This window comes from Nelumbo nucifera, chromosome 2, assembly GCF_055504915.1.
Source record: "Nelumbo nucifera cultivar China Antique chromosome 2, China Antique-T2T, whole genome shotgun sequence".
Classification (NCBI taxonomy): Eukaryota; Viridiplantae; Streptophyta; class Magnoliopsida; order Proteales; family Nelumbonaceae; genus Nelumbo; species Nelumbo nucifera.
Genome location: NC_142650.1, coordinates 1,771,729 through 1,799,320, shown reverse-complemented (window position 1 = coordinate 1,799,320; position 27,592 = coordinate 1,771,729). Strand labels below are relative to the sequence as shown.

Sequence of the window (27,592 nt, the reverse complement as noted above, 5' to 3'; positions counted from 1 at the left end):
TCTCACATTGAACTTCAAGTATGCCAATGGTTGTATTTTTGTTCTCTTTCTTTCTTTTTGGAAATTAACCTAATTACAAGGCCATAAGCCCATAATTCATTCATCTATCTGTAATCTGTTCAGTAAATAATGGTCATTACAACAAAAAATCGGGAGTTCCAGACCAAGATTGTATATAGACTGAAACGTGAGAGAGCAGAGTGGGCCGGCCATGAGATGCGCAAAGATCACTCAAGTGGAGACACTGGGAAATAACTCTCATGTAAGCTCTGCAATCTTGGAAGCAGATGAATAATTAAATTAATTTGCCACGGAGGCACGGGGTTGTCCTTTGACTGAGCTTTTATTGCCACATGCGCATCCCCTTGTATCTGGAGATATGGGAGATGCGCATGCGGTGCCCGATGTCATTGCAAATTTCAATCCTTTTTAACATATATATAGTAACAATGCATGGACGATGGACCTCTCTCTCTCTCTCTCTCTCGGGCCTAAACTTTGCAAACAGGACGTGCCAGACCGTCAGATTGCATAGATTGTAGAATGGTATCGTCTGGAATAATAATTGATAAGGGGACAAAATAGGCAAAGACAGGGCATAGGAAATTTCTAGAATTCCAAAATCCTAAAATCGGCCCCACATCCAATATGGAGACTCATTAACATCATGCCCATTAACAATACACCCACCCTAGGGGGAGGAGAAAGTGAGAAACCCACATGAATTTCTCTCTCTCTCATCTCATTCTCTGAAAACCATCTCATCATCTACACTGCAACCACCAAGAGATCTTGATCCACCATTCTCCTCTGAATTTACGGAGTCAGACTATCACCACCACTTCACCGGCGGGAGTCCCACTCCCACCAGCTTACACTAATACACAATTAATTCCTGGTCTCAATCTGCTAGGTCTTGCTAACTCGATATATAATCCTTTTGTCCTCTCAAATTAAAAGTCTATGTCCTTTAATTTTGAGTCTTAAGGGCTAAAAATTGCGACCCCAGACAAAAAATTTGAGAGGGGAATTTATTATGGGCATGAATATTGAAGTCGCAACTATGTCACTATGTCAAAGGAAAACCGGATTTGGTGTGAGATACAGAATTCATGCTAAACATTAGCTAGGCTCAATTTGGGAAAAGTACAAATACACAAATATGTATACTGAAAATACAGCTTTAGAAATATAACATACTGTAAGTGATAGACTCTACTTAGATCCAGACTCCTTGAGCCCTAATTTAAAAAGTGTGCAAAATAAATATATGTACAGTGCAAATTAAGCCTTATATGTTGTATTTTCAAACCTTGTATTTACACTCTTTCCAAATTGAACTCATTTTGAAACAAGTATAAATAACAATGCAAATACAGGTTTAGAAATACAAAATATAAGGCTTTGCACTATTTACACTTTTTACAAACTGAGAATAAGCACCCTTAAACTTTGAAGGAAATCAAGTGACAGACATTTTTCTTGCTGTAACGTTTAATTTAAAATCTCTATCATCTCATCAATCTCTTTAATCATTGAACATCATTTTCATCTGTCAATGCAAGTAAATTAGTATCTACAAATAATTTTCTTAGGCTCAGTTTGGAAGGTGTACAAATATAAATATGTACAGTATAAATACATACAAAATAATATAAAATATAAGGTTTTGCGCTCTATATATTTACATTTGTACTTTATTTGGAAAGAGTACAAAACCTTATATTTTGCATTATTTTATATATTTATACAGTACATATTTGCATTTGTACTCTTTCCAAACTCACCCTTACAGACTAATTCATAATCTAGATTGACAAGTTTGTCTTGTTAACAACTAATACGAGCTGCAATAAAAAGGTGTATACTGCAGTACTAAAAGGTACATGAAAATCAACGTAATACTACAGCAAGCGTTGATTTTTAAATCACAATACTTTTATATATGGACTTCCGGGGGAGACGGCCCCGGCATTTGGTAGCCTTTTCTATTTTTTTCTTTTCACCCAATTAAAATAGACTCTAGACCTCTTATCCATATCCACAATAACTCTATTCATATTTATTCATGAAACATTATTTCTGTGCATTGGGAATATCTTTTTGTATATAATAACATATAAGAGAATATGAGATATTCCCCACGTATGGTTGCAATGTTATGTGGATAGGCATGGGTAGAATTGTCCTGGATAGGAAATCCAAACTCATTATTAAAATAAAGGTACCGGAAGATGGAAAACCTTTAGCTGTCGAGGGCCAACAGCATAAGCTGTTGAGAGAATTTCTGATAATACCACGTCACTATAAGAATGGATAAATTAACAATTATATATTAATTTATTTTTATTAAAAATCAAAGTATGGGCATGAATGGATGAACTGCCCAGAACGTGCCCTGCCCAGAAACTGTCTCAACAGCCTCCTTTGCTATTGGGTCCCAACAGCCAAAATTAACCCTTGGAAGAGAATGGTGAGGGGGGTATGAAAATGAACATTCTTTTTCATTTTCTAGGATAATAAATGGACTTTTATAGTAGCAGTTGGGAGTCCTTTTCATCGTGAATCAGATACATGAATCGTCTTTGTCATTCCATTATATTCGGTGCGAGTGATTAAATCATTTCCATCCAATTTCTTTTCAATCTGCCCCAATAATCTCTTCTATCTACTTTTCTGTCACCTATTGGAACCCTGTCCGATATAGTTTTGCCACTCATCTAGGGGAGCAATCAAATTGGGCCGAGTCTAATTTTGGCATGTCTTTGCTTGATTCAACTGAAATATTTCTATGATAATATTGGCTGTACTCTTCAAATTGGTTTGCTTTCGTATTCCAATCACAACTGCTGAATGCAGCTGATACGCGGCCAATAAATTTCTTAGGTTTCCTCATTTATTTCTACTTACTACCCAGCTATAAGTTTTAAATACATGAGGTGACAGGAGTTTTAGATGTATTATACTATTTGTGATGCTTTTTTCCATTGGACATACTAGACCTGTTTACGGGTTGGGTTGGGTTTTGTCTCTTCATTCTCTTTATTAATAGAAAATGTCTAGGCCTGAGACTGAGTGTGGGTTCATAAAGTCAAAAGTCTGGTCTGGACATAAAAGTCCTATATATGGTGTACTTTAATAAATTAATATATATTGTATATATTTATTATATTTTTACTCAATGTAGTATTATTTGGCTGAATTTGACCCCAGGCAAGGTTTATTTGAAAAATTTTGTCCAAACCTAATAAAAAATGAGCCGAGCCAGAATAACCTGTTGGGCTACCGGACCCATGAATAGGTCTATGGATGCCTAGTACATCTTTCCCATTGCTCTTTTAAAGGAGAACAAATGAGGGCCCATTTGGGGAGAAATTTAGCTCTATTAAATTGTTTATACAATCACTTTTCAGTAGATGTTAAAGCCACCCCATAAAAAAAACCCTTATAATCCACCATGAAAAGCGATTGTAACCATAATTTAAAACAAGAAAAAAAGTCTATTTGGGAAGTTTGAGCAGAAAGTTCAAACTAATAGTTCATATACTTTGAATCACTCCCGATAAGCTGTTCAAATAAGCTGAAATGGACAGCCTTTTAAATAACTGATTGATAGTTGATTTGGGTTAATTTGGATTAACTGAATGCCATGGCTGTGTAGTGGCTGGGGAATCAATTATAATGCTCCATACCAGTGATAAAATATATAAGCCCATAGAGAGATTGTGGGGCATATGTATTTTGTGACTGGTGTGGAGTGTTATCATTAGTTACACAGCCTGCTGAATAGTTATTGCATTCAGCTAATCCTATTTAGATTTGGGTTATTTAGATATTTTATCAACATAATTTATAGAATGTCCATGTAGGACCCATCTTGGAAAGCCAAAGCTGCTGTTCTTTAGCCCTCCCAAATGGGCACTGAGATTGAAAGGAAGGAAGTAGAGCAGATAAGAAGAATCTGATTAAGATACTGGAAAGGCAATGATACCTAAAAAAGTTAATTACTTATTTATCCAAGAAACTTACAATTACGAAGAAATGTTACAGTGTGGTACACAGTTCCACTTAGGCCCCGTTTGATTCGTGGGAATAGAAGTCTGGAATCAGAATCGGAATTCCATTCCCTTTCCTGGTGGAATGGCATTCCCCCATTTGATGGAATGGCCATCCCCTCCCCTCCCCTCCCCTCCATTGGAAATGAAATCCTATTCCTAATACTGATTCCAATTCCCATTCGTATTTGAACCAAAGAGACTATGAAAATAGACCATTCTGATTCTATTCCAAAGAATACAGATTTCACAATTCTGATTTTGGCTGCAAACCAAAACGGACCCTTTGTGCTTTAAAAAAGATTATTGAGATGATAGAGAAGGAGGTATTAGCACCACCAAACAAGGTGCCAAGAGCTTATGAATAAGGGCATGGAGCATGTTGGCCTAACACTCCATATCCATACTCATATTCAACAGTTGATATCCTCTTAAAAATCCCAAAACCAATAATTTGAACACAGTTTGGACCAGATATGAATGCTGTCCTATATGCACATCCTTGATATAAGGCCTGTAATAAAATTAAAGAATGGACCGGATATGGATGCACCATATGGGACCTGTATGCAATCCATAGAAAATACAATTTCCCTCACCCTAATGCTATATATGCCTATCTAGATTTGGAACTGAATCCAGATCCTACCCATTTGATGTAAAATGGGCACGGACTACGGGATAGCATCACTACTAACACATGCACAGTTGCACCTTGCACTCGCACAAATTAGAGGAAAACGAAAATATCTCGCGAATTATGTATCTTATTCTTATTATACTTGTCACCCATGGTTCAAAGTATCGATACGCCCCTGTGTATCAGCAGGGGCGTATCGGTACTTAAAACCACATGTTCAGTGATTTTTTTTAGTCTTTTTTTAATATGATTTTCAAAGACGATTTTTAATGATTTTTTTATTAAAATAAACCAGGGTCTCGAAACACCTGTAAATAGGTTATAGAAATCAAAAGATATGATACAATATGCTTGATATAGGGCATATCGTATCGATACTTTGAACCTTATTATCACCTATCATTCTGATTTCTACAACAGGAAGCCATGCCTTGATTTTATTACAGGAGCATAACACAATAGCCACATTAGGATGGTATCTTAAAATTCCATAATATTCTTTTTCCCCATTTGTACTGCCTCATATTTATCCTATTAGGCTCCATTTGAAAGGAGTACAAATACAAATAGTAGAGTGCAAAATTTTGTATTTTGTATATATTTTTACTGTATATATTTGTATTTGTATTCCTTTTAGATTGAGTCTAAGGCTGTATTTGGTTGCAATGTAATTTTATTTGCATTAGTACAAATGCATGAGAGTGCAAATGAAAAAAAAAATGCAAATTTTTGTTTAACTTTGTTTTGGGTTTTAATTTATTTTGCTTCATGTCTTGATTTATTTCATTTGTATTGCAATCAAACAAAATAAGCTAAAATTTGAAACAAAAATAAGTTAGAATTTACACTTAAGGTGATGTTTGGCATCGATGTCGTTTTATGAGAAAACAACTCCATATCAGAGAAAGTGGTGCTTCAAACAACGATCTCTTATTTGGTACCACTTTTTCAGAAAAAAACGTTGCTCTAGACCACGCTTTGAAAATCGGGAAAGTGTGGTTTGAAAAAATGCCAAATTCAATGTTTTATGAGAAAACAACGCATTACTACCAACGGTGCAATGATGTGGCATCATCTTAGACGTTGGATAATATAGATCAATGTTGAAAACATTGTTGCCAGCACTGGTACCAAACAAAACCAATGCTGTTTTCTCAAAAAATTCCTATGTGGCAGCATCGGTTTCAAACAAATACATGCCCAACATCATTTTAAGAGAACGATACAATATTCCCAGCACCGATGCCAAAAAACCTACTAAATCATTTGCATTGTCATAGTTTTGCATCAGTACAAATTTATTTACATTGCAACCAAACACAGCCTAAAGGACAGAACTCTGCTTATGTGATGGAATCCTAATTTGGACTGAAATGGTTGGTATGCATGCATAGCCAACCAGCCATGCAAAGACATTTTTTTTCCTTACTCTGTATTCATTGTTCATTTGGTATGCATTTATACTTGTTTTACATTTTCGATGCATATTATATGTTATATGCGATTAACATGAGGTCATATCTTATTATGGTATAGATTGAATTGCACCACAGATTGCAGAATGCAGTTGGATGTGACGTGGTTTAACCCATGAAATTCATCCTCCACGGTATAGAACACTGTTGGGTATAAAATAGCTCAATTCATGTGGATTTAACCATGCCTCAATTACATAATACCCCTGTATTAATTTGATGGTGGAGCAGTAGCATGAGTAAAAGCGAAGGTAAGTGACAGTGTACAAGACACAAGAGGTGTCATTGAAAATGGTAGTGGAAAAAATAAAAGGAGGTAAAAGGTGAGATTAAACAAATAGTGGCGTGTAGTCAATGGTGATTGGTGAAAGCAAACATTACAAGATTGGTGGAGTGTTGAGGATAGTGATGGTGTGTACATCGTTTGTAATCACTTCATTCGGATTGATATCAACATTATGAGACCATTTTGATGGTCCCGATATTTTGTTTTATTTGATAAATCACTTTATATGGCCTGGCGTTTTGATATATTACTGGAATGGCCGAGATTATCACTGTTTGTGAGTGTTTGGTACCAGTGTTTCACAAGCATTCCGTTTTATAAGTGAGCCCCGATTCCCAAGTGTTTTGTTTCACCCTTTTTTTAGAAATACAAAATAAAATCAAAATGCAGGTCGACTGGACGTTTAAGGTGTTTTGACTTAATATTATAATATATCTATAATGACAAAGGTGTGACATCTCAGAAAAGTAGTCAGATTTTGTCTAATTTCGATATACCATGTCATCAGGGTGATTCAGGGCGATTCAAGAAATGTCAATAATTGCCGTTTCAAGAAACCCCTCCTTCCCAAATCCCAAAACTAATCATTATAAAAATGTTTTTGATTGCAAAATGTGATTTTCTTGCTGATTCCATTGAATTGCTGATGTGGAATGCATGACACATCAGCAGAAATGAAACACTTATAAAACACACCAGTGCCAAACACCCATTTTTTCATTAGAATTTATTTTTGAAGTAATTCAAAACATGAATAAGATTCAAACCACAAGTCAAGTGAATACAAGAATTATTACCAAAAAAAGTGAATACAAGAATTAAACAGTGTTTCTTTTCTGACATCAAAGCACCAGGTAAATGAACTCCGTATCCATTTAATGCAGAAAGAACTCAAAAATACTTTCACAGTATAAGTGAACTTTTATCCAAAAAAGAGATGAGCATGATAAATGTAAAGTGAAACTAAGACTAAAAAGGAAAATACAAAACGAAACAATAAAAAAAGAGCTGGACCGCAAGAGAAATACCAATGAAATAAAAAAATCACGATACTTCAGGAAATAAATAAGAATGAAGCTAAATGGATTTGACAAGGGACTGGGTGTCAGGCTATGGACAATCTAACAAATAGAGCAGGAATATTGGTAGGTCAGCAGATGGACATCAAATTCAAGTTAAAAGGTGCTGCTTTCACTAGCAGAGATTGATGGACCTTCGGACTTCACGAGATGTGAGGGCCCACTACTAATGTCAAGCCCCTGTAATCTGCCAAGTGGGTCTTGCTGCAACATCTCCGGGAGAGTACGAGTGTTGGCTACAAGCATTGGTTGGCTTGCCATGTTAGACTGAGAAGGATGAAATTGTGGCACTTGAATATTCTGGTGTCCTCTAGAACCTGTTTGTTGTGGAAGAGAGAAAAATGGCGAAGGGGTATATGGGATATGGTGCATTCCCAAACTAAATGTCTCCGCAGGGCTCAATATTTCCCCTGTAGCAATCTTGAGCCTCTCAACCTCCTGCTTCAATGCCTCATTCAAAGCTGCATTTAAACAATACACAGTAAGCATGCCGAGAGAGAGAGAGAGAGAGAGAGAGAGAGAGAGAGCGGGGGGGCAGAGGCGTGTCAATATGGACCACTCAATTGGTTGTTAGGAACAAAAGGCCAGAAAACTGGTTGTTAGAAGAAAGTTCAACACAAGAATGAAATTTACAGGTGATCTAATAGTTTGGAAAATGATTATATGTATAAATAAGGTCATTTGAAAGGTCAAATCTGATATGCAGCAGATCTTAGAAACTAACCAATCAGAAACCTAACCATTGATTGGTTATCAATTTTTAGGTATGTCATAGTCAGGACTCATTGGGAGAAAAGGTAAAACACAAACCAGAACATGGGCATCATTTATGTTGAAAAATATCAAGATCAAGTATGCAATTGCAAACCTTCAGGCACAGAAGATGGAGCTTCCACAAATAGAGATGAAACTCCTCTTCACAGAATAAGTCAGCTAAGTACCAATGGAAACAGAACAACAAAAAGAAAAATCTCGAGGTGTGTGTGTGTGTGTGTGAATGCTGGTCAGTAGGCACATTGTGCTGTAATAGTGGATAAGACTCACATCATAATAATGACTCAAGTAAACTGCTTTCCTCCCCTCCTGTTTCTTTCTTTCTTTTTTTTTTTTTGTTTTACCAAGAAAGCTACAACTTTGATCACACATATAGGTGTGTAACCACCAAGAATGCTATGGTTCGTTGACAAGACTGGATACACAGTCTAATTGTAGTCAAGCCCAAGCTTGGCACCTCAAGATTGTCAAGAACCTGAGCCAAGATTGAAAGATCAAAGAAAAAAAATACATCTCATATAAAATAGTTATTGAGGATATGAAGTGGGAAAGTTGGTCGGAATAGCATTTAAGGTTTGAGGAAGAACAATTACAAGGCTTTACATAGATGGCCCAATGGGATCCCCTGATGGAAACTGATTCCAGTTTAAAGATGAAAGTGAAGTGATTTCAGCCTTGTTTTTCCTTTTTGACCGTACTGGCATTCTTTTTCTGTCATCAATGGGTACTCTTCCAACTCACATGAAGAAATGAAAAAAGAAAATTATCTGCCAAAGGATTTCTCTTTCAAAGATAATCCAGGTAAAATACATAACCTTGTTGCATTTTCTCAAAGAACACTTTGTATAGGTTTCCCTACCTTTCTCTTCCTTTCCCTACCTTCTCTTTCAAACCAAACACAGCCAACCAGGATGAAGGTGGGTTTCGATCCCAAGACTCTGTTATAACCAGCCAGAGACCTTACCAACTGATCCAGTTGGCACCTTCAACATTATCAAGGGAGTACTTAAGTTTAGATGTGTGGTTCACAATGGTGCCTTCAATAGAAAGTGCCATAGTAGGCACTAAATTCCAACCATTAAAAATGCCACCATAGAGCACTTGAATTAACTGCATTAATATAATGAAAGCATGAAAAGGGAGTAACTTATTGGCCCAGCACATGGAAAGCAAAGGACAAATAGGAAGTTTGTCATTACATTTAAAATATAACAGACAAATTGAACATCACTAAGTAAATGCCAGGTATTCTTAAAATACAATCACATAGTATTTCAACCATTATTTTCAAAACCGGACTGGACCGGACGGCCGGACCGGAAAAACCGGTAACCGGTCAGCCATCTGGGTCCGGTTTTACTAGAAACCAGAAAATTGAAAAAAAAACGTTAAAAAGTAAAAAAAACCGCTGACCCGGGCAGTCGAACCGCTAAACCGTTCGACCCGGGCAGTGATTCGCGGGTTAAGATTTTTATTTTTAATGTTTTAAATAAAAAAATAATAAAAAATAAAATACCCATTATATCCCAACTAGTTCGAATCCTTATTCGATTTTCCCTTTAGCTTTAGGGTTATTTCCCATTTTCCCAAGTTCCCTCCTCACTCCTCTCAACCCTCACACCCTACCGAGCGATCACCTGCGGCGGCCATCACCTCCGGCATCCGGCGGCGACTGACGAGCTTGCAGCGGCGTCCAACGGCGAGAAGATCCAGCACTTGCAGCGGTGATTTGCAACGGCGGACGACGAGCTTGTAGTGGCAGACAACGATCTTGCAGCGGCACTCGACACTCAACAACGACACTCAATAGTCAACACTCAGCATTTGCACTGGCGAGCCCAAGCCCGACTTGCAGGCTTGCAGTGGCAGCGAATCCACTCGGCACTCAGCACTTGCAGGCTTGCAGCGGCAACTTGCCTGCGACCAAGCCCGACTGCCCAAGCCCACCAGCGGCGAATCCACCATTACCAACACTCAACAGTGAAACCCTGAAGGTATAATTTTTTTTTTGTGATTTAATTGATTTTTTTTTAATTTTTTTGATTCATTTGGTTCATCAGCCCCTATTTCTTCTTCATTTGGTTCATCATTTTGCTTTAGACCTGCTAGGCAGAGGCTTTTAGTGAATAATTTATAGTTTATAATTAGGAGCAACAGACGATAAGTTGATAGATTTACTAGCAGAAAATTGCTGCTTGTATTTTTGTATCAGTTTCTTGTTGATTATATGCCTTGCTGAACCCTCAAACTTCATTTGATGATCAGATGCTTAGTTCTTTATTTAATTAATCTGGTTAATTTGTTTTTAATTTTCATATGATGATCAGATGTTGAAAGTTTTGCAAGCAATTTACTCTCATTTCTAATGGAGTGATTTTACATTTTGGTTAATTATTTGCTTAATTTTTTGCTTATATGGAGTGATTTTACATTTTGGTTGGTTCTTTTAGTCAATGCAAGGTTTTAAATTTTATATTTTGTGTTTGTGTGAAGGGATTTATTTTTGATTTGGGTTTCTTTGATTGAACTAAGATGATGGAATCTCAAAGTCCAAATGCTAATACATCTGATCCAGTTGCATCACAAAAGTCCATTTCATCAAATGTTAGGGGAAAAAATGATTCTGCTTGGGAGCATGTTTCCCTTAAAGTTGACCCTCTTAATGGATCAAAGTCAATGACATGTTTTTATTGTCAAAAGACTTTTAAAGGGGGAGGGATTAATAGGATGAAACAACATCTTGCCCAAAGGAAATGTGAGATTGCAATTTATCGTAAAGTACCCCATGATGTAAGGTTCAAAATGGAGCAATCGTTGAATGAAATCAATGACAAAAAAAGAAGTGAAAAGCAACCAATGAATTTTGTTGACACTAGAGCACAATGTGGAAGGAATGATAATGACGATGATATTGAGATTAGAGAAATAGATCCACCTAGTACACATGATACCTATCAAGGGAAAAAACCAACCATATCATCGAGAAAGGGGAAAGCATCTTCAGGGCTAATAACAAGCCATTTTGCTCCACGGACCACTCCAGGTGCACAACCTGGAATTAAGAGTGTATTGGCATCTAAGGGAGCAATTAATCATGTGGACCATGCTGTTATGAAGTGGTTGTGTGATGCTTGTATTCCCTTGAATGCTTTGTGTTCAAGATATTTTCAGCCTATGTTGGATGTCCTTATTACTATTGGTCCAGGGTACAAAGCTCCTTCATATCATAATTGTAGGACCAATTTGTTGAAGGATTTAGTTTAAGAGGTGCAAATGTCAGTTGATAAACTCTGTAAGGATTGGGTTACATATGGTTGCACTATAATGGCTGACGGTTGGATAGATAGACGTAGTCGAACATTGATTAATTTTTTAGTGTATGGTCCTATAGGAACTGCACTTGTGAAGTCTGTAGATGCTTCTGAAACAGTCAAGAGTGTAGAGAATTTATTTCTTTTGTTTAAGGAAATTATTGATTGGGTAAAAGCAGAAAATGTTGTTCAAGTGGTCATTGACAATGCTGCAAATTATGTAGCTACAGGAAGATTGTTGGAAGCAGAATTTCCATGGATATATTGGTCACCTTGTGCAACACATTGTCTAAACTTGATGTTAAAGGAAATTGGGGAAATGGATTAGTTGCAAATGTGGTTCAACGTGCATCTAGAATTATCAAATTTGACTACAATCATATTTTTGTACTCTCAATGCTAAGGAAGAGACCAGGTTGGATTGAGATAGTACATCCTGGAGCCACTCGTTTTGCAACTAATTTCATTGCATTGGATAGCATTTTGAAACACATGCATGATTTGCAAAATTTGGTGATAGATCGGAGTTCTATCGATGCAAAAGATGCAAAGGGGAAAGTAATACAAATAGTTTTGGATTCTGAATTTTGGGCACAATGCAAAATGATTGTGGGTTTCACATGACCTCTTGTTAGTGCATTGAGACTTGCAGATTCTGAGTTTAGGCCTGCAATGGGGTATATGTATCATGCAATGTTGAAGGCAAAAGAATCACTGAAAAAGCTTTTTAATTATAAGAAAGCTGAATATGGCCCAATCATGGACATCATTGATAGAAGATGGAATAGACAAATGGGTCAGAGGCTTCATCTTGCAGGGTATTATTTTAACCCGGCCTTCCAATATGATCCGAAATCAAAAGTTAAATCCCCGGTCATTATGTCTAGAGTTTTTGATGTCATTGAAAAGCTTGCAATTAAATCAGATGATGTGGAGATAAAGCTGAACAAAGAGCTTACTCTTTTTGAAAATTGTCGTGGTAATTTTGGAAGACCTTTCTCAGTGAAGACATTTAAGTCAGCACCTCCAGGTAATAAATATTTTTTTCTTATAACATGTTTATTATTTCAATTTTCAATTTTATTTTATAAATTAAATTAACTATATTTCATTGTATATAGGTGAATGGTGGTCGAGATTTGGTTGTGACACTCCAAATTTGAAAATGATTGTTGTACAGATCCTTAACTAGGTGTGTAGCTCATCTGGGTGTGAACGCAATTGGAGTGTTTTTGAACGTATACACACGAAGAGAAGGAATAGGTTAGAGCACCAGAGGCTCAATGACCTAGTATATGTTCATTGCAACCTGCATGTGATGGATGGGTAAGTGTTTTAACTTTTATGTTTCATGCTTGCTTTTTTTTTAATGCTTGCATTGCATTTAATGTATCATTTATTGATTTGTAGGAGAAAAACTGAATGTCTTGACCCAATTGGGCATGAACATGTTGATGTTGTGGAAGATTGGATAGTGCACGATGATGAGGATCCTCCATTACTTGATGGTATTGAGAAGGATGATATGTTTAAAGCTGATGAGACAACATTTCCAATAATGGAATCACCATCAAGAAAAAGAGCTAGGACTGATGGTAACTATCATTGATATTATCTCAAATGACATTTCCATACTTGATTATTTTAGCTATTTTTTGAGTCCTAATTTTCTATTTTCGTTCTTTAGATGATAATGAATTTTTCATTGAGCAAATGGGGAATCATGGAGGAAAATGCAGCCAACACCCAAGTTGGAGATGTAGATGAAACACAACCTCCCGAAGATGAAGATGAAGATGAAGATGAAGGAGAAATACCACCTGGCTTTGGTTGGTAGTTGGTACCATTGAGAAGTGGGGCCAACATATTTGGAGAATTTGGATGATTAGATTAGTGAACCAAACTCTATGTTGAACTTGAAGTTTTGATTTGTGTTTAATACTTGGTGAACTTGGTTTTTGATCTTTTTGTTACTTGTGTTTATGATCTTTTTATTTTTAAGTATCTAAGTATTATGTTTGATGAATTAAGAATGCACGATGTTATGGCAATATGAATAGAATATTTTGCAAAATTTCTTTTCTTGTCTTCTTAGTGTTTTTGAACAGGAAGTCCAGAGGAAACTCTGAAAGACTTGACCATCTAAAGGGGTCCATTTTTGTAAGGTGAAAGAAAGTACTCCTTTTATAGTTTGCATTGCTTATGGCCTGGTAGAAGTTTTTCTTACCATTTTCTTTGTATATTTGAAATACAAGTTAAAAGGGCTTGCTAGAAACTCAAAGAAAGTAGAAGTTGAAAGCCTGAAATAGCTAATGGTAAGGTGCATTGAGCTGTTATAATGGGTATTTCTCAAGGAATGATTTTGTTTTTCAATTATAAGTTATAACTTTTTTCTATTAGGGCCTTGGGTTTTTGGTTATTAGACTACATATCTTTTGGCATGGATGCTTCAGGTAGGCCAAAGGGTCTAAGTACTACAATTGGAATTTTTCTATATTTTTGGAAAATTTTCTATATTTTTTGGAAAATTTTCTGTATTTTTTTTGTATTTTCTGTATTTTATTATTTTTATATTTAGATATTTTTATTTTTTCATGTATTGTTCTTTCTCCTGTATTTTTTCTGTGTATTTTTTGTATTTTATTTAAATTTCTATGGTATTTTTATTATATATAAGTATTTTTTAATTTTTATTTATTTATGACGTCATGTGTCGAACCGTTCAACCCGGACGGTTGAACCGCCGAACCGGAAAATGGTGCCCTGACCAGTTCGGTTCTAAAAACCATGATTTCAACCATGCAATATACAATTTAAATTTTGTATACAGGTTTTATTACATAGAGAACATCTTGGCATCTTGCCATATAAAAAGGAACAAATAAACCCAAATAAGATGCTTACGCAAATGCTTTCAGGGAATATGCATGAAAAAGGAATAATAGATTGCACATGGTGACATACACTAAAAATTGTTGGAATTGAAACTTACCATCACGCAACTGAGCTTGCTGTTCCATAGCTTGTAATCGAAGCTTAAGTTCAGTGTTCTCAGTAGTGAGACCCGTTGTGTCTCTCTAAAAGGAAATATGACAAAAGTTATTTCTTCAGCATCTAGAAAACAGTGAAAGAAATATAGGATGAGCAAAGTACAGTCAATGCATGATAATATACAACTTTTAACAAGTCCTAGCATCAAACAGTGTGGTGAGGAAGGCTCAAAATGAATCAGGCTGATCACTAAAGGCAGTATTGGGCTTTTCCAAATATTATGTTTTGCAAAAGAGCACAAAATCCTATTTTTTGATGATTTTAACATGGTACATCTTTATCAAATCAAAGTCCTGCATTTTCCATTTAAATCAGGCATCTTCATCAGATGAAATCACCTTTTGGTGCAACCAACTAATACCTAGGTAGTTGCCAGAAATATATCATTTTGCTAATTCATTTCCCATATTTCCATTAGCTTTATTTTCAAAAAAATAATTCCATTAGTTTCAGTGTCTATTAATAGCCTAAGATAACTAGGAAGCCACCTTGGCTACCTTATTTGGCATCACTGTTCAAAAAGCTATTCTAGGAAAAACAATGGAAAAAACACTAGGAAAAGAAGTAGACATGGCGAATTTGATAAATACTTCCAGTACCTGCCGTTAATCAGCCGTTAAGTGACATTTGAAAAGTAAAAAATGCCCTAAGAATGCCATCTAATTCTCTTTATCAACTATCCAAACATTGACAATAAATTTTTTTTCATCAATAACCACAGATTTCATTAATAAGGGAATAAAGTTACAAAGAATGTGAGCTAAAAATTGTTAGCTCCCCAAGGTATGGGAATACATCTAACTTAAAAACACAAAAAACTTACAATTGAGCCCAAAACCCAGAAGCCCTATTAACCCCTTGTCTAGCTAATCCATCAGCAAAGGAATTATCATTTCTTTTTACCCAAGTTCTAGATTCTTCTAAACAGTCACCAACTTTTTTGAATAGAAGAGGCTAGGATTTGAGGTTGTTCAGTTTTTTGTCAACATTTGGATTGTTAATGAGAATTAGATGGCATTCGAAGGGCATTTTTGACTTTTCAAATGTCACTTAATGGATGATTAACGGACTGGTTAACGACAAGTGCTGGATTGTCACATTTTGAAAGTTCGGGTACTGGATTGTCAATTTGTTACATTTTGAAAGTTCGGGTACTGAATTGTTGCATTTTAAAGTTCGGGGACCAAATTGTCACTCAAGCCAAAGTACAGGGTACTGATCGGGAATTTTCCCAAAGAAAAAAAAAATAACCCATGACCAGGATCACAAAATCAGCCTCCTAGGATTAGGCATGCAAGACATGTAAGTGGTGGCTGGATGGTGAAAGTGTAAGTCTCGGTACTTGTGTTTTATTGAAAATATATATGTAAAAATACAATGGTTTGGGACTTGTGCATGTAAGTTTGAGATCTCAGGTTCAAGTCTCCCCATTTGCATTTTAAGGTTTATTTAGTGACTTGGGTGGGTAGTGGAAACTGGTTGGATCATTGAGATACAGCCGGTTTTCAATGATTTTGCTAGGTTTTGACCGGTTATTCTAAATATGAAAACCGGGGTTTAAAAAACCAGAATGCCTTCTAGTTCCTAGGTTGAACAATCTCACCATCCGATCTGGTTTGAGTCTTAAAACATTGACTTGATGTAATGCAACTAGGAGAGAGACAAACATGTTGAGAGTTTGACGCGCTTGAATTGTTGAGGCAATTTGATATGATCCACATCTATACATAATACACCAGCATTTTATATCATATAAAACATAAACATTATTTCTCAATGATCAAAGTACTTTGTAAAGAATATAAAACTTCAGGTTTAGCTTTCTAGTTTCCACATTTTTTAAACATTACCAGATTCTTTTGTAGGATAAAGGAGGGAAAGACAAGAGTAGGTTCTGAATATTCAAATAGCAGTTGGGCATACACTGTAGTTGACTGTTACGTCTAGGACAAACCTGAAATAATGTCAGTTGTGCAGAAAGTGTTGTTGCTTCAGTTTGTAATGTCTGAACTTTTCGCTCAAGTTCTGATATATAACGAGCTTTCCTCTCTTTTGACCGAGCAGCAGACTGTCGATTTGCAAGAATCCTGTATCTAGTAAGTTAGTAATGTCTAGAATATAGATCACAAATACGAAGAAACCTTAGAATCCCAAATTTAAGATGCAAATTTAACTTTTTTTTGGTAGAAAGATAACAAAAAAGGCAAAATTTAACATCTTATAATCAAAGATGGAAATAATGATTGAAATAAGATAGTAGGACCAGATGAACTCAAAACAAATGTTCAAAGATAATCTAAACTATGTTAGGGTTCAAACTTCAAACTAAACTGAACATGAAGCAATCAGACTTTTTTTTTGTTCCTAGCACTCCATGTCATCAAAGAAGTCTGCCTTCTATCAGTTAGATTGAACAGCTCCTTTAATAGATGCCTAGATTAGCTAACTCTATTGCTACAATTTGCAAAATTAAATCGGCATTCACCACTTCCACCATACCCCTGACTCCTGAGATGCTCCATCAATACTAATATAAAGGAATCATCCTGGGGCTTAACCCTGGAGTTTAATAAATAAGGTGATTCTTACTCTGTACTCAGGTAGAGTCATAGAGGTTTAGAAATTGGATTCTCATCTTGCTGAAGCATATATGAAACAGGGTCCAATGCCAAGCAAAACAGGAAAAAAGAGGGGCCCCACAGGGGTACAGAACCTCGGACCCAAAATTCAACCAAACCCTTAAGATGCATGTATAACCATGGGCACATGATCATAAGACATGTCTTTTCCAACAAGTAGTTCCAGTCCAGTTTTAATTTAGTCTCTGCTTTGGATTTCAACCGAATTCCTTCAGTAGTAGCTATGTACCATCTAGGCTGCAGCAAGACAATTACAATATCCTATGTAATGAGTCAGTCATAGTATCTTGTCTGTCTAGTCAGTTTCATTTCTTGTTCAATCTAAAGGGTTATGCTCCAAAATTTTGGGAAGACAGAAATAAAACTGATGTTCTTTCTTTGATATGATGCTTTGCAACAGAAGGCATTAGCCATACTCTTGGGGCTGTGAGAGAGAAGATTCTTCCATGCTTGGACAAGTTTGGCCCTTAATATCTTTTGATCTGAAATTTAATAACCAAAAAAAAAGAAAAGAAAACAGGTTGTGGCCTTAATTGCCAAGCAGCCAGAAAGTGAGAGAAACATGGGATATAAAAGTGGGATCCATACCGAGAACAGGTCAGTCCAGCTACCCTAGCCACTTGTAAGGCTTAAAGAATTATATGGGGCAATGCACTCATATCTCTTATCATTAGAGATTCGTTTTCTTCTCTTTTTGTGTTTGGAATGTCAATGGGTCTGTTACGAGATTCTGCAGTATTCTTTAAGAGTCTTCAGTCAGGAAGATCCACTAATAAGATGGTCAATATGTATTGTTTCTTTTTATAGGTTAATTGGCCTAGATAATTTGGGATACTATGTGCATAGCAGAACCATCTAAGTTCCTAAATGTTGTCACCTATTTGTGATGGTCGTTAGTCTACCTAGATGGATCCGTCTCTAAGTCTATCCTTACTACTCGTATTAAAAATCTCCCTAACCTCCAGCAATATTCTACATCCTGAGGTAAAATTGAGCTTTCCAAATATTTTATCGTAAGTAAAATGTCTAGCTAGCAAGATCGAAATCATGAACCATAAAGTATATAAAGCTAAAATTTCCAGGCATTATCTGCAGTAACCAGCCATAACTTTCTCAAGAGTAAGTACCTAAGGCAAACAAAAGTAAGTTATAGGTACAGAAGGTGGTCGGGACATTATAACAAGAAATAGTATTTTGCATTTTTATCATAAACTCAGGCGAGGTCCTGCAACACCCTCCTCCAAGTTCATGAACCCAAGGAATCTCATTGCACATCAATTACTTATTCGGTATAAAGTTCTGGAGGAATGACTTCTTAAGTTTCGGCAACCTCAACAGTTTTCAAGGTGTAGTTTCTCCACAGGATTAAATAGCATAACTGGAGTTGACAAACGTATTTCAATTTTTCCCTTTAAAAAGAGAAGAATGCATCAAATCGAGTACCTTTTGGCTCGCTTGGGGTCAAGTGTCCAAAGTTCAGCAAGCTTATCTGGAGGCATTGCCTTCTTGGCATCCATTACATCCCCAAACAGAGACTCTCCTCTTAAGATGGAAGAGCCGTCGACCGAATTGCTATGCCGGTGCCGAGGCCTAACATTCTTTTCTTCAACACTGTTCTCAGACCGTACGGCTCCAGAAACACCAACATCACCTCTTCCTCCTGCTGCTCCTCCGTTCTGACCCATACAATTCCGTCCGTCAACGATACCTCCATCATCGATCCGGAAATCTACCAGCTTGCTTCCCCCTGTCGTGCAATCCTCGATCTTGGATCCGAGCTTCTCAATGTCCATATACGTACAAAAGAGATCGTCCTCCGATCCGATCTCTTCAAAGCTGGCGGTGGGCGCATCAAACGGATCAGCGACAATATCTAGGTCATGCGGGAGCCTGAAATTCACCTCAGAATGGGCTCGCCGGTGGTGAGAGCTTCTGAATGAACCGTTCGAGTTGCCGAGCATTACCGTCGCTTTCGTTTTCTGAGCACTCTGCGAGTTAGAATTGCTAAGGTTGTGGTTCCCAGGATCTAGCATTTCCATTACTACGTTCCAATTTGCTTTTCGTATGGCTGCTGCTGTCGCTTTCTTCTTCTTCTTCTACTTATTTAGACGAGGAAAAGATTTGGTTTCCTTTCTTCGTCCATCGTTAACAGAAAGAGAGGCAATTTCCTTTAAACGGGAAGTCGAATATTTTAGGGTAAATTACACGGACCCCCCGTATTATAGGGTCTGTGACAAAGACTCTTAGCATTTTTTGCGAGAAAGACCCCTTTTAACTTTAGCCGTGAGACAAAAACCCTTCTCTTAATATTTTATCATCACCTGTTCATGGGTCGGATAGCCCGATGGACTGGTTCGGATTGACTCGTTATAAGTCGGGTTTGGTCATAATTTTAGGCCAGCGGGTTCGGTTTCGGACCTAAAACACCGAACTCAACTTTTTTTATCGGGCTGAACTCAGGCTTTCTTAAAAAAACTGGTCTGATCCTGAGCCCAATTTGATATTATATATTAAATAATATATTTTATTTAATAAAATATATATAATTTTTTTTGTTCTTCTTCTTTTTTAATTCTAGTAATAGGAAGATATTTATTATTTTTGAGTTTTAAAGGTTTTTAATATAAATAAAATACTTTTTTATTAAATAAAAAAAATTATTTTCAAATTTCTGGCCAGACTCGGATTTGGGCCTGGGCTTCGAATTTTATATGAAGGCTGGGTTTGGACTCAAGACCTAGGCCTGATGGTCGGGCCAGACTCGGACTCGGGCCTGAATGTATTCTATTGATACATATACAAAATCCGGCTCGAACCCGGCCCGGCCATCAATTATTCTGTTAATTATCGTTAAAAAAGATTTCTATTTCACTGTTACAAGACTCCTAAATTCTCAAACTATCCTTCTGAGTTCTGATAATTAGACACGACATGAGGAGTGAGAACCGAGAATCAGAGTTTTACGGCCAATGGCAGACGAGACAACAGAGATCTGAAAAAACGCCAAACTGACATATTGGAGCTTGCCAACATGATGAGCGTCCAGATGCCCCTCAACGCCATCGTCCGACTCGAGGTCCCTGGTGCGCTTCTCTTCATTTGATCAAAATCAGTTTCAACCATTACGGCGGTGGTAGTGGTGTGAGTTCTGGTGGTGCTTCCATCTCGCTTCTCAGGGAGTAAGGGGATTTTTAAAAATGGGTTTCACCAATCTCACTCAAGAGGATTTTGAAAATCTGGCTAGGGTTCGGCTTCTCAGCATTAGGGAAAGATGCAGCAAATTTTCATATGATGAAGACTGGAGGAAGATGAGAAGAAAGCGGAAGGTGAAAGGAGATCAAAACAGTTTCTTAGCAATGAAAGAATCAATAATGAAACGCCGGCTGAAGAGTAAGAAGATTTAGGGTTTCTATGGAGGAAATGCTTCAAAGACCGTTGGATATCTTTGAAGGAAACAACAAAGGTGGGTGTATCCTGCGGCGCCCGACGAGAACCCAACGACATTGCTCCTCCTCTTTCTCCCTCTCTCTCTCTCCCCTCGTTTCTTCTGGGGTATTCCCCAGGATGAGCGAATGATGTGATCCTCGGCATCCTCCGAGCGAGCGGAGTGATGTGATCCTCGTTTCTTCTGGGGGATATGGGTTCGCTATGATCAAGAACGCCGTTGATTGGGTGACGATCTTTGACATCCTCCGAGGGAGCGATGTGATCCTCGGCATCGAATCCCTTTTGAAGAAGACCTGGGTAATGATCTCGAGAAGGTGGTCTTTATGCACGGAGTCAGCAAAGATGAGGAGAAGCGCAATGTTCGACGGTGGTCTTCATCCTCGGCATTGAATCCTTTTTGAAGCCCAGTTGAATTTAGCTTGATTTTGTTCTGGTTATTGGTTTTGATTTGGGGCTCTATTTTTCTAGATTTTGATCAATGTTCGGTGGTGGTATCTCGTGATCAATCGGATGATTAGTCCTTTCATGACCAGAGGATCAGGAGCAAACTTGTTTATGCTCTCGGCCATCAAAATCCACTGAGACATAACCCATGCTGTCTAAATCTCTACATCTTGTACATTAACCCAAACAAAAACTTGATATGTTTATTTGAGCAACGGAGGATCCATCGGAGTTTCATTGCAGAAGTATTGTTCGTTGAGAAGAAATGGGGATATTTTTGGGCTAGCGAGATTTGAAGAGATGATGGCAAAAAAAGAAAATAGAGTATGTTTAACAGGGTATTTTAATAATTTAATACTTTCCATCATCTGACTTAACTGATCTCGGGGTCTTTGTCTCACGGTCAAAGTTGAAGAGGGTCGTTATAAGTATTGGGGTCCGTGTAATTTATCCAATATTTTATTTAGTTTTTGCCTTTTTGGTTTTGATGGAAAGTTGAAAACGGAGGAAACATATAATATTATTGTTTCAAGTTTTCCTACTTTTCTGCTTTGTTTGGGCAATATTGCCTGAAGGTTTCGTTTCAATTATTGAGTTTAAAGAAAAGAACAATGATGCTAAATACTTTGTTTGGCCATAAATCTTTTTTGCTACAAAGGGCTATAGAACGAGTCCAGATCTCCTACTAATGACAACTTTGCCTACATCTATCCACATGATTACAGTCACACGTGGAGAACACCTTATGCTCTTAACATGTTATTATGCAGTTATTAGACTTAGCAAAAAGTTGACTCAACCCATGAATCCGATCCAACCCAACCTAAAAAAATAGGGTTAGGATCTCATATTTAGCAACCCAAATGTAAAAATGACCCAACCCGAAAAAAACTGGGTTGGGTCATGGGTCAATCCGCTGACTCGATTATCAAGTTTAATTGGGATTATTTATGCATTGTTAGAAGTTTCTACTCTTTAATTTTTTTTTTTATTTAGTCTTTACTTTTTATTGTTTACTCTTTAACCCGAACATTTAGGATTAGGGTCTAGTATTTGACAACCCAATCCAAAATTCAATCTGATCCGGAATCAACCCGAAATACCTTGACCCAATTCGAACCCGACCCACCCAACCCAATTGCCAGGTCTAGCAGTGACACACACATAGAGAATATTTTATCCCATGAAACCCAATAGGAAACCTTCCCAATTATCCCGTTGGTATCTTTGTGTTTGGCATTAAATCTACACTTCAGATCTCTTACTCACAATTTTTTACCATTTCTCTATGCACAATTAGACATATTCATGATCAGGGTAGTTCGTTGAGCTGGCCCAGCTTGGCCTATTATTTTTAGAGCTTAGACAAAACTTCAGGCCCACGGGCTTGGTCTTGAGATTTAAATACCAGGCCCAACATTATTACATACAATAAAAAAATACTTATATTATATATAATATATATTTATTATTAGAAAATACAAATTAGTTTATTAATTTATAAAATTACACTGAAAATAAGACATTTCATGTATAGATCAGACTTCGGGCTTTATATAAGGGCCAGGCTCGGGCTCAAAATCTAAACCTGATAGTCATGTTAGACTCTGAATCTGACCTAAACATTTTTTATTGATAAAGAGGCAAAGCCTAACCTGATCCATAAACAGGTCTACACACAATACACCACAGTTGGGAATATCTCCCCAATGAATGACAAGAGAGAGACAATCTACAACAAAGAAATTTCTCTTCGGTGGTTCAGTTATGTGTAACTGTGGATGGACTTCAACTTATTATTAGGCAATATAAAAAACCTTCTCTTCAACTAATGATTGTTACCAACGCAAGGGGTTGGGTAAACCCCTGTTGTGCAGCCCCATGAGACCACCAGGCTATTAATCAAAAAAGAAAATAAAAACGTTACGTGGGATTTTTTTGGGGGGGAGCAGGGACACGCGGGATCTCCTGCTTACGTTTACTCACAACATACTATCTCCGTAAATTGGGAATATCATAACACAAATGTGGGTAGAATTCTTGTGGACAGGAAATCTGAACTCGAGTGGGTATCGTTACCTCAATGAAGAAGCATGAAAATCGTGTATTTACAATAAATAATAAGAAAAATATCAATAGTAATAAAGAGTCTTACGACACTTTTAATTAGCCCAAGCGGCCCAAGCCAGACTACATTAGCATTTTAAAATAACTAAAAATTAAGAAAGAAAGTTAAAAATGATGTGGGAAAGAGGAGGAGGGAATGCTGACATTGAAAACTGATTTTTTTATATAAAAAAATAAAATTTTAGTAAATTAATTTTATTTAAAAATAAAAACAAATAATTAAGTACAGCCTTTGGCTACTCTTACTGGGGTGCAATTGAAAAGGTCATAAGATTGAAACAGGAAAAAAAAATGAAAAAACTATTGGGCAACTACTTTAATTTCTCTTAGGTTGAATTTGGAAAGACAAATATTTCCAGCGAAAATGCATAAAAATAATATAAAATGTAGGGTTTTCTATTCTACAAATTTGTATTTATAGTCTTTGTAAACTAGGCCTTAACAAAATCTATACATCACACGGGTCCTGATTAATATTAGTATTTATATATAACAAATAAAAAATAAGAAATTTATTAAATTTGAAAATACATCATTTGGGTACAAACAGATTCAACACCGATAAATGAGAAATACATATAAGTTATAATTTAGAAGTAGGAATGCATCCACATAAGTACTGAATATATAAATATAGAAAGAAAATAAAAATGAAGTTCTTCTCTCTATACACACAAGTTGTGATTTCAAAATTTCAATTGAAGTGTATTTTGAACGCATAGTTGCATACTTGCATCCCAACTAGCAAGCAGAAATTTGCTGGCACATTTTCCCAAGCATATGGATTACGTCGATTTCCCCACAACGACACTATCTTCTAAAATGTATATTACCTTATCGATCAGTTTTTCGTCTCCCTTAATAACTAACGTAAAGCTTGTTATTAGTAAGAATGAAAATCAACACTAAAATAAAATCAGTCTGGTTATCTACAGTACGACCTATTAAAATAGTTGGCATCTCATCATATATTTACTGCTTAATATATAAAAAATGATAAAATAAATTTATTTAAGAGACCTTTGTTTTGGACTAGGACTGGTTGAGTGGCCCAGATTATTTGGTGGGTAAGAAACAAATATGAATGGGAGATGTTCTTCATGTGCGATTGAAGAGCTGCGTTGTGGGTGTTTGAGTCCGAATGTCCTATCCATAACAACTCTCTTCATGTCTATCCATATAATACTGTAGCTACATATAAAGAATATTTCATCCTCCTATATAGTATTATGTACGGGGAGATATTTCCAATACATGGAGGTAGTGTTTTCATGGTAGTTGTGGGCAGAAGATCCTGAGCCTTAGGAGGATTCTATGAGCATTAAAGAGGAAATCCTAACTCCTTTATTGTTGTCATATATATGGAAATAGCGGGACCCGTGTAATGCATGGGATTTATCAAGGAAAGTGAAATGAGCAAAACTTATAATTAATTAAGGAAAAAATGTAATGTCATTTAAAATAATTAGATTTTTATTTAATAATTTGTTACAAAAATGTTTTACTAATTTATTAATTTAGTAATTTGGATTATTTATATTAATATTTTTTGACAAAAATAATAAATTATTACTAATTACATAACAAAATAATTATTTTTTTCTTATTATTTCTTACTGTTCTATCTTATTTATTTTAGTTTATTAATGATTAGATGTTTCAATTTTTTTTGTAAATATCACTTAAATATTTAAAATACTTAAAGATCAGTAAATATCACTTAAATATTTTTTTGTAACATTCATTGGACTGAACTAAATCGAGTGTGACCCATGCATGCATTATTGTTGGGGTTTTTTTTTTAAACTATTTTTAGACAATATTGAAGCCAAAGGAGATATGAAGGATGAGCTACCACAACTGTGCAGCCCAATGAAAATTTTGATAGTGTCTTAGCATTTTTTTAAGGTTCTTTGGCCTAGCCTAACCCACACCTTAAGTGTAATAATATTTGTTGAGCCTACAAGCTTGCCCGTTTTGATATAAAATTTGTTATCTATACATTACTAGTAGACTGACCCGTGTGATGCACAGGAATTTGAACCATGGATAGGCTATCATTCAAGGGATCAGAAATCTTTATTGAATTATAACATATAGATCAAATAAAAAACAAACCATAAATCTTTATTGGAAAAACAAATTATAAACATAACAAGGAAGGAAAAGATGAACGAACTGACCCATGCATGTCACAAGAAATTCTAACAAGGTCTCCAGTTTTTCTAGTAATTGCGTGGAGTATCTGGATTTTATGGTCCTCATTACAGACTTCAAGAAGCTCAACAATGTGACAAATGATCTCAATAATTATGTAGAAATCTAGATAGATAAATGGGGATAGGTTATCATTCAAGAGATAAGAAAACTTTATTGAATTATAATATATGGATAAAATAGGTACGAATAAATTGCTTAAGCAGAGAACCAAGGAAACTTGTTCTAGAGTCTTAAGGGTTTTAATCAGTTTCTACACAACCCAAATTTTATTTTTTAGAGAAAACCTCATTGAATGTTAAAAGATATTGAAAAAACAAACCAAAAACATAACAAGGCAACAAAAAGATGAACGGATCCATGCATGTCACAAGAATTTCTAACAATGTCTTTAGTTTTTCTAGTGATTGCATGGAGTATCTGCATTTTCTGGTCCTCATCACAAACTTGAAAAAACTTATGGACAAAGTTATTCCCAAAAGGATTCATCATGAGCTCAACAATGTTAGCAATGATTCCAGGAAGGGGCAACCATGTTGGACGAGATAAATTCTATTAATGACCTCATTTTCAGAATTATATTTTTGATATGTTGATTTTAGACTATTATATCAAAGATTTGCAATGCCAGGGAATGAACCCCAAGAGTTTTGACCATCTAGTTAGAAGGATGTTGCGTTTAGAAATGATGGATGATACTAGTAGTCACCATTCATGAGTTTACCATGGTTTAGTGCTATTGTTCATAAGTTCTATTGGATTATATTTTCTTCTTTTCCAATTCGTAGAATGGTAATATGTTATGAACTTGATCCATAAAAAAATATTCTTATTAGTCAATATATATAAGAAACCAACAAAAAGGTTTTTTTTTATAGCAAACCAAATTCATTTAATTCCTTTGGGCACTGCTCGCCTTCTCATTATCACTGAACCGTAACCAGAGCAACACTTTGCACTTCATCTCTACCAAGTGTCCAAAAAATGCAAAGATTTTTCTAATGGCCCAATTCAGATCTACTATACTCAAATTTTTAGGGAAATAACAGAGGGCAGAGGGGCATGCTCAAAATAAACCACTGCTTGTTTAAAATGAGGGCATGTGAGGGGCGGATTCTAAAAGGGCAACAAAATGTCTTGAAATATAAAATCAAGATGTCTTGACGATTTCAACCATTTTAAGAGGGTAAATCTTGGAAATATGAAATTAGGGTGTGTTGAAGATTCATCCATTTTCAATTTTTATAAATGGGTAAGATATAATAATATTTACAATAAATGCATATAACTTCTAAGTTGAGTTTATTAGGGGTTGTTTAGCTTGGGCCCTCGTTGGACTCCAAAAATTCAATACCCAATTAGACTTCAAATCCAATTATCTCAGATTAAGATGTTAGAACTTGCGTGTTGTTAATAATTCAATTGGATGTGGATTTAACCCCATTCAATTTGATTAAAATCCACGTATAATAAACATTATTATTTTATATATGTAGTATAACTATTGTATACACATAGATATTATGAGTAATTATACTTATATAAATTTATACTTTAAAATTCAAAATCCATCATAATAAAAATAAGATGTGCAGGCAAATTTAGAAATTTCATAATCAGATGTTGATGTGGATGTAGAAAGATTTGATTTGAATTTGATCTATTTGCAGCCCTACTACCCACATTATGTGTGGGCTTGGTGCATGTTTGAGCTAGACCTAACTCAAGAGAAAATAGTTGCTTGAGCATGGAAATTTATAGATCTAATCGGGTTAGCCTAAGTTATAAATGATTTGTTACTTTTTATAATTAATTTTAATTATCTTACCAAAACTATTTTTTATTAATTTCTTAACTTTAATAGTTGCTAGGTAAAAGCTGCTAAAATTTAATATTTTTTATTAACTTTAATAATTTTTTATTAATAAAGTCCTATTGCCCACATTACCTGTGGGCTTGGTGTAGATCTAAGCTATACCTCGCTTAGAAGAAAATATTTGGTTAAGCCCAAGGTTGGGCTAAGTTATAAATGGAAATCCCTAAGTAG

The 27,592-nt window shown here is 35.9% G+C and overlaps 1 protein-coding gene across 2 annotated transcripts; it reads right to left on the bottom strand.

Moving 5' to 3' along the window:
- Positions 1 to 7,229: 7,229 nt before the first annotated feature.
- Positions 7,230 to 19,514, bottom strand: LOC104594495 (transcription factor RF2b). 2 transcript variants are annotated; one of them, XM_010254788.3, is made up of 5 exons: positions 18,754 to 19,514; positions 16,626 to 16,758; positions 16,339 to 16,392; positions 14,613 to 14,697; positions 7,230 to 7,996 (listed from the first exon to the last, which is right to left on the bottom strand). In XM_010254788.3, exons 1-5 carry the CDS (start codon positions 19,347 to 19,349, stop codon positions 7,632 to 7,634), a joined length of 1,233 nt encoding a protein of 410 aa, XP_010253090.1. In that variant the 5' UTR covers positions 19,350 to 19,514; the 3' UTR covers positions 7,230 to 7,631. The 2 variants fall into 2 exon arrangements, with proteins under 2 accessions (XP_010253090.1, XP_010253091.1); XM_010254789.3 differs by lacking the exon at positions 16,339 to 16,392 and having other exon boundaries at positions 18,754 to 19,511.
- Between the last annotated feature and the right edge of the window lie 8,078 nt (positions 19,515 to 27,592).

Coding starts and splice junctions, on each gene's coding strand:
- LOC104594495 (XM_010254788.3), bottom strand. CDS start 19,349: ATGGAAATGCTAGATCCTGGGAACCACAACCTTAGCAATTCTAACTCG. Junction 16,759..18,753: donor GACCCCAAGCGAGCCAAAAG/GTACTCGATTTG, acceptor TACTAGATACAG/GATTCTTGCAAATCGACAGT. Junction 7,997..14,612: donor GCAAGCTCAGTTGCGTGATG/GTAAGTTTCAAT, acceptor GTTTAAATGCAG/CTTTGAATGAGGCATTGAAG.